Source organism: Gopherus flavomarginatus, chromosome 1, assembly GCF_025201925.1.
Source record: "Gopherus flavomarginatus isolate rGopFla2 chromosome 1, rGopFla2.mat.asm, whole genome shotgun sequence".
Taxonomy (NCBI): Eukaryota; Metazoa; Chordata; order Testudines; family Testudinidae; genus Gopherus; species Gopherus flavomarginatus.
The window spans coordinates 377,369,966-377,382,126 of NC_066617.1; the positions used below are offsets into that span (position 1 = coordinate 377,369,966).

The 12,161-nt window shown below is 45.8% G+C and overlaps 1 protein-coding gene across 1 annotated transcript; it reads right to left on the reverse strand.

Moving 5' to 3' along the window:
* Nucleotides 1-4,831: 4,831 nt before the first annotated feature.
* On the reverse strand, nucleotides 4,832-5,815 carry LOC127046341 (olfactory receptor 52R1-like). Its single transcript, XM_050943269.1, has one exon. It carries the CDS (start codon nucleotides 5,813-5,815, stop codon nucleotides 4,844-4,846), a length of 972 nt encoding a protein of 323 aa, XP_050799226.1. The 3' UTR covers nucleotides 4,832-4,843.
* Nucleotides 5,816-12,161: the final 6,346 nt, after the last annotated feature.

Genomic DNA, 12,161 nt, shown 5'->3' on the forward strand with positions numbered 1-12,161 from the left:
GGCCCTGCTCACAGAAGCTGGCAAGGATAGGCTGATGCTGCAAACAGACATATCTATCAGGTACTGGTCCACCAGAGATCAGAACATCGTATACTCGTACACTCCACACGGATAACAAGGAACAGGGTGACCCATCCCAATGACAGGCCAAGGTAATATGATGGATAGAGCTGTTTTGTTTGAACCAAAATGTACGAGGTGAGAGGCGGCATCTTGCTACGTAGAGCGGTTGCATCCCAATACATCGGGATTGATTTGTACCTGTGTGTAAGAATTCACCGTTGAGTGGTGTCTTTTCTGGTCTAGGGGCAATGGAAAGTCCTGCCATTGACTGAGCGGTCCATTGCCAGGGAGCACAGATGTACTAGCTAGCAGCACCTTAGCAGTACCTTGGATCTCTGATTCGGGGAGCTGGAGACTGTGTTCTCTTCAAAAATAAACCTGGCCGGGTGCCTTCGTACCTTACAAGAGCCTGTGGTCATTGGGGGTTCTCTCAGGGTCTGTTGGGTCAATTCTCTGCGCAGAGCTGGGACAGCACACAGAGGGAGCACACGCATGCAGCTGACTGATCTCAACATTGAATAGAGCAGAGCACCACACCGGTAGCATCTGGCAACATACTCAAAAAACTGCAGGCGCAAAACCCTAAAGCCAGGTCAGGACAGAATCATGACCAGTTGAATCCCTGCAATACTTCACTGACTTTTCAACCTGGTCCTGGTCCTGTCCTCACTGCCCCCCGTCATCTCCCAATGTTTTGTGTGAGGAAAGACCAGACACTGGGCAGCCGAGTGTCCAAGCCAAATAACCCTGGGTAACCAACAACAGCCCCAATCAGTGTCTCAACTGACTGACAACCATTCCTCACACCTGAGTAAAGTGGAAATGGCCAGGCTCTTAAATCGCATGACCCGTTATGTCCCAGTGCTCCCCCTTGCCTGTCAGTGCTGCTGATGCAGATATAAATCCCTTGAGGCCACACTTACAGGCATGGATAAGGGGCAGGCCATGCACAATTCTCCTGGACTGGTAAGCGTCTGTTTCCATTACTGACCTCCCCCTCCCCACTACTAAACAGTATATTACTATTTCAAGGGTAGGAGGCGCACAGCTCACAGCTTATAAAAGCTCCCCTGTTCTTGTAAAATCAAATCTATTCTTCTGGACTCAGTCTTTTTTTATGTAGCTCCAAATGCAGGGGGATTATTCTGGGCATGGACGTCCTCTGCGACCTTGCAGCAATTCTTAACCTCGCTCAGAGTCCAGTTACTCATAAACTTATGTGTACTCATACCAACCCCCTCCGCAATGATACATCCCTCTCTTCTGTTGCAACTGCCAAATCTGTGGCTCTTACTTGGGATACGTCTAACCCTTTTCAAGAATTATGTTCCAAGCTCCCCTCTGTTTGGGCAGAAAATAAGCTGTCTTTCAGTTTGATGCCTGCTCATCTTTGCCCACCCATCCAGGTTACCAGTCAATTTCCTCCACTTACCAAGCAATCTCCCTCAAATCTGAGGCCTTGGATGCGGTAGGTGACATTATTCACTCTTTACTTCAGCAAAGCATACTGGTTCCTCGTAGAAGTGCACCTCTTAAGTCCTGGACCCTCCAGAGACCCCCTCTTGGGCGGACGTACGGGAGAAAAATTAGGTCATGGTATTGCCCATACAAATACCTCTGTGAAAGTGCAAGAAATTCCAACATGGGTTCATAAAACCAGAATTAAAATGCATAAATTAATTCATTTTGTTTATATTGTATCATTGTATGTAACAAATAAAATAATAATAATAATAAAAATTGAGGGGAGGGATAGCTCAGTGGTTTGAGCATTGGCCTGCTAAACCCGGGGTTGTGAGTTAAGTCCTTGAGGGGGCCATTTGGTGATTGGTCCTGCTTTGAGCAAGGGGGTGGACTAGATGATCTCCTGAGGCAAACCTAATAATCTTTCCTTGCCAACCCTAATAATCTATGATTCTATGAAATGTGACTCCCAACATTAATCCTCCTGTCAAACATACCTGATGCAGCTTCCTGGGATCTGCCCTTGGTATATGTTACACAAGGTAGCTCTTTCAAATCTGGCCAGTATGTGCAACTCCCTTCAGAAGGCAGCAGTGAATGGGCAAAGAAACCAGACACTTGGCTTGCCCCCGGACTGGACCACCTGGGACCTATTGTGGTTACAGCTCACCTCCAAAAACATCCAGGCCTGGACATGCTACAAGTACTAAACAAGAAGCCTGGTACCTTAAGAATATACCTAATGTCTAAGGTGTATATATGAGCTGGTTCATGAATAGAAAGTGATAATACACCAGCCTCTATAAACCTGAGCAGATTTACCAAACACTTCAGACAAACTCACGGGCAAAGATAAACAGAAAACAAGTTTATTTATGACAAAAGTGATTATTGAGAGAAAAGAAAATATAGGCAAGCAGTCTAAACTCTCAACCCTATTATACTGGACAACATCTAGATTAACCAGTTTTTCTCACCCCACTGGATATACACAGGTTTCTCCCTTGAAACCTGGGCCAGTTTCCTCTGTTGGAGTCTTCAGTCTTCAGAGTGTCATTGTTGCTTGCAGCGTAGGTGGGAGAAGGAGAAAGGCCAAGAATGTGGCCATTGTGTTCTGTTTTATAGCATTCATTATTTTCCTTGCTGTTGCCTCTGGGGAGCTAATATCTGGCCAATTCCCCAATTTACAGCATGTTTTACTGACAACCATACATCACAATCGTATAATTTCATATGCACTAATGATATAGATGTTTAGATAGAACAGTGACTTTTACTAGGTCACAACCTTTCACCTGATACCTTACATGGCATGCTTTATATGCAAGATCACAATTGTATGTAAATGAAAAATATGGGGTTTACAGGGGAATCCCCGAGGTGTAGCGTGTCACAGAAGGCACATTCGAAGTGTCAGAGAGAAGGAGGTGTCTGTGTTTGTGGTGGTGGGGGTGAGTTACAAAGGAAAGTGAGAGATGGACCAAAATGCGTGGGAAGAGAGAGAGTTTCCAAGGGAGAGACAAACCACCTCCCTGAACCCAAACTGTCACTGCCTGGTTCAGGGAACATTTCCTACAGGACAACCTGGCTGGATCAGTCCAGGAATCAGAGCACCGAGGGCAGAGGAAAATGGGCCACATTTGGGTGAAGAGAACATCTTGTGGACATCTCCCATGAGGTTTGGGATCGCCCAGGCCTTCTCCACTTCCATGCATAGTCCCCTAGCATCCGAGCAGCAGCTCCAGGTTTTCTGTCACAGCCTTGCACAAGCTCCCACAGCTCGACACCCGCCCAATGGCAGTGTTTGGGCCCCCACAATGGCTCCATGTGATTTGGAGTCCAAGCACTGTCCAGGCCTTGCCTCTGGCTCTGGGCTTCTAGGCCCACTTTTGGGATGCAGCTTCCATTCTAGCGCCTCTCTCTGGGAACTGAGATCTGCTCGCCAAGGCCCTGAGACTAGGCAGCTCCCCCAGACTCTCCAATTGCTTCAGCACCCCCTGCCCAAAGCTCCCCCTTGGGTGCACTCTGTTTCCAGTTTCACTGTTTCAGGGCACAGGATCGTTAAAGCAAACAGACCCAGGCCTTCCAAAGAGGGCTGCTAAAACAATTCCACAAGAGATACCCCGATCCAGTTAAACAGAATACAACACCTACATGCCATTCCCTGCCTCTGTCTCTTCACCACCCTGGAGCATTCTTTGAGATTTAGTCAGACCCATTCTGGGGTTCCCAGGGGTCACCTCCTGGAACTCCTGGCTCCTCCTCCAGCTGGAGTCTGTCTCTGTGCTGCAGCCAGAGCCCTGCAACCAGAGTCCCCTCCTCTGCCCTTGTCCTTCTCTCCTACCCCAGCTTCTTCTGGTTCATCCAATCTCTCTGTTTATAAAGGGCTGGACCAAACCCTCCCCTCTCTGTTCACTCTTCAGGGGAGGTGCCATTCCTTCCACGTCCACCCCCTGCAGAGACGTTGGAGAAAACTGGCTTTTATCTAGAATACAGTTACTTCTTTCTTCTGTCTGGGCGATATCTTATTAAGTGCTGATAGTCTTTGATGACCAACCGATTTATAGACAGATGTCTCCATCTCAGCATCCTGCCCCTTTGCATAAGCTACATGAGTGAAGAGCACAGGAAAAGCCCAAAGACATAAGGATACAGAGGGTTAACTCAATCAGACATGAGCTAACATAGTTTCCACCCATCTGGGTTTTACCCAGACAGTCAGGGTTTTGGCTTCTGCTTCTGAGTGCCACTTAGGGTTGTCAGCTACCCAGTTTTGAACCAGAAAGTATGGTCAAAAAGGGGATCTTGTGGTGTCCAGTTGCTGCAGTGTGGGGGAGGCTTTGGGTTATTAATTCATGTCACCCCTGATCATCCTGAGCTGCAGAAGCGCATGTCTCAGACCCAGAGCAGAGGGAGCACAGTCTGGGCAGGGAGGGAGGTGGAGACAATCTAGAGAGTGATGAGGGAGGGGAAGAGAGGAGAAAATGAAGGGGTGAGTCCCTCGGCCTTGATGGACTAGGCTGCTCAGATGGAGGGGAATTGGGGAAGGAGATGGGGCAGAGGGGAGGCCTTGGTGGAAGAAACAGGGTAGGAAGCAAAGTCTCAATATTTCATTTACTAGCACTTGTAAAGTGGAAACCATATGAGCTGTACAAGACAAATTCCCCAGTTTATCATGCTGACAAAGCACAGTATGGTCAGGAAAGGATTTAATGTCTCTTTGACTGTCCAGTAACTGATTCAGAAAGAGGGTCTGGCACCATGTCACCAGCCAGTGGACCTCAGTCTGAGAGTCAAAGCACAAGGAGAAAAATCTTTAGGTCCCTGTATGAGTAAAGAGTTGGAGCAGCCTGTTCCAGATCTGTTTGGTCCTCACCCCATAGATGATGGGATTTAGCATGGGGGGCACCAGGAGGTACACATTGGTAATGAGAATGTGTAAATGCAGGGCCAAATTGTGCCCAAACCGGTGCATGAGGAAGGAGAAGAGAGATGGAATGTAAAAGATTAAGATGACACAGAGGTGGGAGCTGCAGGTCCCAAAAGTCTTCAGCCGGGCATCCTTTGTGGGGAGGCTGAAGATGGCCCTGAGGATCTGGATATAGGACACAGCGATAAAAAATACATCCAGACCGGTCACCAAAAATGCCAAAAAGAGGCCGTAGTAACTACTAATGCGGATGTTTGTGCAGGCCAGCTTCACCACGGCTATGTGCTCACAGTAGGTGTGAGGGATGATGTTGGTTCTGCAATATGGCCACTGCCTCACCAGAAAGGGATAGGGCAGTACGAGCATGCTACCGCGCAACACCACAGCCAGGCTGATCTTGGCCACCATGGGGTTTGTCAGGATAATGGAATGTCTCAGGGGATCACAGATGGCCACGTAGCGATCCCAAGCCATGGCCACGAAAATCCCAGACTCCATCACTGAGAAGCAGTGAATGAAGTACATCTGGGTGAGGCAGGCACTGAAATTGATCTCCCTAGAATTGAACCAGAAGATGCTCAGCATTTTGGGTAGAGTGGAAGTGGACAGGACCAGGTCGGTGATGGCCAGCATGCAGAGGGAATAGTACATGGGCTCGTGGAGGCTCGTCTCCCTCTTCACAATGAACAGGATGATGAAGTTCCCCAAGATGGCTATGGCATACATGGTGCAGAAGGGTATGGAGATCCAGACTTGGGCCATCTGCAGGTCAGGAATGCCCAGCAGGATGAAGGTGGAGGGGTTTATGAAGTTGGTTGTGTTGGAATCTGACATGTAGCAGGGGAGAAATTCCTGCATGTACTGTATGTCCTCTTGACTTTCTTTATGTGCCCAGGGTCTAGGATGATGGTCGCAGGACAAATGCCTGGATGGATACATAATGTTAATATGATACACTACATGCACCACATCTACAGTAGAACCTTAGAGTTACAAACTGACCCATCATTCACAAATCTCATTGAAGCCATTATGCAATCAAAGAGCAGAAGAGCCAAAACAAAAACAAGAAAAAAAGGCAAATACAGGACACTTCTGTATTAAATGTAAATAATTAAAATATGAAAGGAACATTTAAAAAAATATTTGAGAAGGTTAGGAAGTAATGGAAAAGCTGGTATTGGAGTAGTTAAAAAAATAGTCTAGGAATATAATTCATTCAAGTTAGAAACATGGTTTATGGAAACAGGTCTTGTCAAATACAGCTGATTTCATCCTTTTACGAGATTTCATGTTTGGCTGATCAAGGGAACAGCACAGATGCAATAACATTTGATTTCTCTGAGACATTTGATTTAGTAGGGGAAACTATTCAGATTAAAATATGAACACTTCAATATCAGCAGTGCACACATAAAAGGAACTAAAAGCTGGCTAATTGAGAGATCTCAGAAAGCAGTTGTCAATAGGCTATTGTCAGTGAATAGGGTTGTTTTTAGTGGGGTTCTGCAGAGATAAATTCTAGGCCTAATGCTATTCAAAGTTTTCATCAATGACGTGGAAGGAAATGGAAAATCACTGCAGATAAAATCTGCAGATGATCCAAAGACTGACAGAGTGTTTACAATGAGAAGGCCAGGGCAGGCATACTGATTGATGTGGAGTGTTTGGTCGGCTGGGCCCATGAGGAAAAAAATGTTTTAATACACTCAAATGCAAAGTTATCCTCTTGGAACAGAGAATGCAGGCCTGATCGACAGACTAGGGCACTGTATTATGGAGTACAGGGACCCTGAAAAGGATTCAGGAATCATTGTGGACACCCAGCTCATCGTGAGCTCCCATCGCGATGCTGTGGCCAAAAGGGCTGATGCAATCCTTGGATGCATGCAGAGGGTGGGGTGAGTTGGAAAGCAGGGGAAGGACTTTACCTCTGCATGTGGCATTGGTTAAAATGACTGCATCCAATTCTGGGGTCCACATTTCAAAAAGAAGGTTGAAAACTTGGAGAGGATTGAGAAAAGAGCCACAGAAATGATTGGAGACTGGAGAAAATGTCTCACAGAGTGGGAGTTATTTAAAGAGCTTCATCCACTTATGAAAAATATGATCAAACGGAGACTTTCATGGGGACTAATTGGCTTTGTAATCTAGAGAAGAAAGGCAGAGCAAGGTCCAATGGCTGGAAGCTGAAACCAGACAAATTCCAGCTGGAAAAAAAGGCCAAATGTTTAGCACTGATGGTGATTAACCTTTGGAACAAACTGCGATAGGAAGTGGTGGATTCTACAGTTCCCCATGTCTGCAGACCCAGAGTGGATGCTTTCCTGGAAGATCTGCTTGAGGGCTCGTCTACACTTAAAACGCTACAGTGGCACTGTGTCATAAACAGATAGCTAAGGGTTAACGTCTCTTTCACCTAGAAAGAAGTAATCTGAAACAACTGACCAGAGGACCAATCAGGAAACCAGACTTTTTCAGGACTGGGTGGAGGGAAGGTTGTGTGTGAGTCCTTTGTTTTTGGGTCTTTCTCTGTCTCTCTCTCGGCTATGAGAGGATTTCTGTTTCCTGCTTTCTAATCTTCTGTTTCCAAGTTGTAAGTACAAATATAGTAAGGCAGTAAGGTTTCTATTGTTTTCTTTTGTATTTACCTGGGTATAGTTGCTGGAGTGTTTTGAATTGTATTCTTTTTGAATAAGGCTGTTTATTCATATTTCTTTTAAGCCATTGACCCTGTATTTGTCACATTGATACAAAGAGACCATTTTTATGTATTTTTCTTTCTTTTTACATAAAGCTTTCTTTTTAAGACCTGTTGGAGTTTTTCTTTAGTGGGGAACTCCAGGGAATTGAGTCTGTGCTCACAAGGGAATTGGTGGGAGGAAGAAGTCAGGGGGAAATCTGTGTGTGTTAGATTTACTAGCCTGACTTTGCATTCCCTCTGGGTGAGGGAGGAGAGAGAGATTAGCTCTCGGTACTTCTGTTTTCCAAGGCTGGGAACGGGGAGGGTGGAATCCCTCTGTTTAGATTCACGGAGCTTGCTTCTGTGTGTCTCTCCAGGAACACCTGGAGGGGGGAAGGGAAAAGGTTTATTTCCCTTTGTTGTGAGACTCAAGGAATTTGGGTCTTGGGGTCCCCAGGGAAGATTTTTGGGGGGGACCAGAGTGCCCCAAAACACTCTAATTTTTTGGGTGGTGGCAGCAATACCAGGTCCAAGCTGGTAACTAAGCTTGGAGGTTTTCATGCTAACCTCCATATTTTGGATGCTAAGGTCCAAATCTGGGACTAGGTTTATGATACACTGCCATAGCATTTCTGTGTAAACAGAACCCCCTACGGTTCCTCACATCTCCTTGTCAATTGCTGGAAATGGGCCATTTTCATCACCACTACAAACAGTTCTTTTTCTCTCCTGCTGATAATAGCTCACCTTAACTGATCACTCTCCTTATAGTGTGTATGGTAACACCCATTGGTTCATGTTCCCTGTGTGTGTATATATATATATATATATATATATATATATATATATATATATATATATATATATATCTTCCTTCTGTATTTTCCACTACATGCATCCGATGAAATGGGTTTTAGCTCATGAAAGCTTATGCTCAAATAAATCTGTTCGTCTCTAAGGTGCCACAAGTACTCCTGTTCTTCCTACGGATACAGACTAACATGGCTGCTACTCTGAAAAAAGTACTCGTAGTGACGGCCAGGGTTTTCCCATCAGCCTAGTTCATCCACCTCTTGAGAGGTGGTAGATAGGTCGATGGAAGTATTCCTCCATTGACCTCATGCTAACGCAGGTTTAGGTTGATACAGATACATCTCTGACGGATTTTTTTCTGTTGCACAAAAAGGTAATGCAATTTTCTTTTGCACTAGCAGAGGCAGAGCTTGCAAGTCACAGGAGGTGATAGTACTGCTCTACTCGGTGTTGGTTAGGCCTGAGCTGGAGTACGATGTTCAGTTCTATTCACCGACGTATAGGAAGCTTGTAGAGAAACTGGAAAGGATCCAGAGGTGAGTGACAAGGTTGATCAAGGGGATGGAATGCAAGCCATAAGGGCAAACACTGAAGGAACTGGGTATGCTTAGCATGGAAAAGAGGAGTCTTATGGGGACATGACAGTGGTCTTCAGATACTTGAGAGGCTGCCATAAAAAAGATGAAGAAAAAATGTTCTCTTTGGTCACAGAGGGCAGGACAACAGGCAATAGCTTGAAACTACAGCAGAGCAGATTTAGAAAAAATCTCAGGAAAACTTCCTAACTGTAAGAACAGGAGGAATATGGAACACATAACTAGGGAGGTTGTGGAAGCGCCTTCACTGCAAGGTGTCCAAAGGAGGCTGGATAACCAGCTGTGTTGGATGGCTTACAAACGACAAATCCTGCATCTCAGCAGGGGACTAGGTTAGATTACGCTATGCTTTTATGGTTCTGTGATTTAACATCCTCATGTAGACCAGTTCTTAGTCAAACATAAATCTGGGCTTATACAGGGGTAACGGTGAAATTTAATGGTCTGTATTATACAGGAGGTCAGACTGGATGATCTAAATGTCCCTTCTGGCCTTAAACTCTATGACTCTATCAATAAAAAAGTAGATCAAACATTTATATTTACTCTGTCTCATAACACATGAACAAGGGAACGTTCAGTTACATTGAAAGTCTGCACATATAATATTGACAAAATATTTTTTTCCATAATATATATTTGGCCTGTGGAACTCCTTGCCACAGGCATTATTGGAGCAACGAGCTTAGCTGAATGGGATTTACAAATGGATTGGCCATTGTAAGTTGTGCTGGTGGCATCCATCTTAGTTAAGGTCGTCTGACACCTTCAATTATAAGACCTCATTTTCAGTGTGCCAAACTTTAACCATTTGGACTGAAATTTCTCTAATGAAGCTAGGGAAGAAGAGGTCTTGGCAGTGAGGAATAGTACCTACATGCCTTACAGCAGATACAATTCAGGGAACAGCCCCCCCAAATTAACAGTAAGAGCCCTATGATGGAAGAGGAGGAGGTGAGAGTCTGTGCATTAACTCACAGCTGGCTCCAAGGGGAATTTTGCCTAATGGGGCCTGAGTAACGTACGAGCCAGGACCTCAAAATTTGATTTTGTATTGTCTATCTACTGACATCTTTCATCATGAAGGATCCCCTGTGCCACTGAAATGCAGCACATTGGGGCTAGAGGCCATCAGCCACGGGGACCCAGACAAGAGGGACATTTTGACCAATGATTCTGGAGCCAACTTGTCACCTGTGGCAAGAGCCCTGGGATATTTAAAGCTGCGGAGAGTGGAAAGTTCTGCAGACTTACTCTCTATCAAATCAGTCCCACTCTGCACTGGGTTTGTTGACCAGGTGAGCTCCTCAGCAGGAGATGGGTATCTGTGAATTGTGAGATGGAAGTGTCTTCCCTGGGAACCCCCTTCAGGTAGCCGTGTCCCACACCTCTCTCACCACAGCATCTGCATCAATATCTGAGGCCGAGAGCAACACAGGTGCGTGCATCGTTTATAATACAGCTCTATGCAATCCCAGAGGGGTTAGCTCAGCCTCTAGCAGAGATGTGGCATCTGAATGTAAACAGGCTGGATACAAGCTTGCCTGTGCTTCTGTGTTTTTTGTCCAGCTTTAGGAATAAACAGTAATTAAGGAACCTTCCCAAAGGGAGATGAGAACTCATGGGCTCTGTGCTGAGTCAGAGAGGAATTGGCTGCTCTGTGTATTTGTGTATATTTAAAATCATGGTTGATTACTAAGAAAACGAAGGATAATGCCTATGTCTCCATAGGTTAGATACACTGTATATGTCCAGGATGGCTGAGTAGATAATAGATAGACAGCTCTGGAGACAGATGTCTGAAGGGAGACAGGAACACTTTCTGCAAACCGACGGGGCTGTTGCTAAGGGATCACAGATCAGTAATTCTCATCAGTAACTATCATCGTACTGTGCAGCATCTTTCATTGAAGGATCCTGAAAACAACTAGCAAAGGAAAGTCACTACCAACATATCCCCATTGTACAGGTAATGAATCTGAGGCACTGGAGATGTGACTTGGTGAAGGTCACAGAGAGAATGAGTGGCAAGATGACAGACAGAACCCAGGAGACCTAACTTCCCTGCCACAACCATGGCCTCTCTGTCACACCAAGAGCGAAATGGACTCACACTGTAGCAGGCTGGCAGAGGGAGCCTGAGCCTTCACCATCCTCTCAGGGGGAATCTGAGCCTTGCAGGTATAGCCAGAGCTTGTCAGCTCCCCACTCCTGGGAAGTGTGAACTCCAGGACTTCACTTTCACTCCCATTCAGAAATCTGGCATCACATCACAGTCACTGGGGTCACTTTGGGGGAACAGACTTATTAAAAGTAACACCAGCAGAATGTTCCTGTGGATAAAATCATGGAAGATCAGGGCTGGAAGAGAACTCAAGAGGTATCTAGTCCAATTTCCTGCTCAAAGCAGGACCAAGCACAACTAAATCATCCCAGCCAGGGCTTTGTCAAGCCGGGCCTTAAAAACTTCTAAGGATGGAGATTCCACCACCTCCCTAGGTAACCCATTCCAGTGCTTCACCACCCTCCTAGTGAAATAGTGTTTCCTAATATCCAGTCTAGACCTCCCCCACTGCAACTTGAGACCATTGCTCCTTGTTCTATCATCTGCTACCACGGATCCCCCCTTCAGGTAGTTGAAGGCTGCTATCAAATCCCCCTGCCCCTCTCACTCTTCTCTTTTGCAGACTAAATAAGCCCAACTCCCTCAGCCTCGTCTCATAAGTCATATGCCCCAGCCCCCTAATCATGTATGTTGCCCTCTGCTGGACTCTCTCCAATTTGTACATCTCCCTTCTGTAGTGGGGGGACCAAAACTAGATGCAATACCCCAGATGTGGCCTCACCAGTGCTGAATGGTGGCTGCCAACTAGACATAGAAGGCAATCGGGTTGGTCAGACATGATTTGCCCTTGGTGAATCCATGTTTACTTTTCCTGATCACCTTCCTCTCCTCCAAGTGCTTCTAAATGAATTCCTTGAGGAGCTGTTTTATGATTTTTCTGGGGACAGAGGTGAGACTGACTAGTCTGTAGTTCCTTGGATTCTCCTCCTTTTCTTTTTCAAAGATGGGCACTATGTTTGCCTTTTTCCAGTTGTCCAAGACCTCCCC

Excerpts from the sequence above, each read along its gene's own strand:
- LOC127046341 (XM_050943269.1), bottom strand. The coding sequence starts at position 5,815 with ATGCAGGAATTTCTCCCCTGCTACATGTCAGATTCCAACACAACCAAC.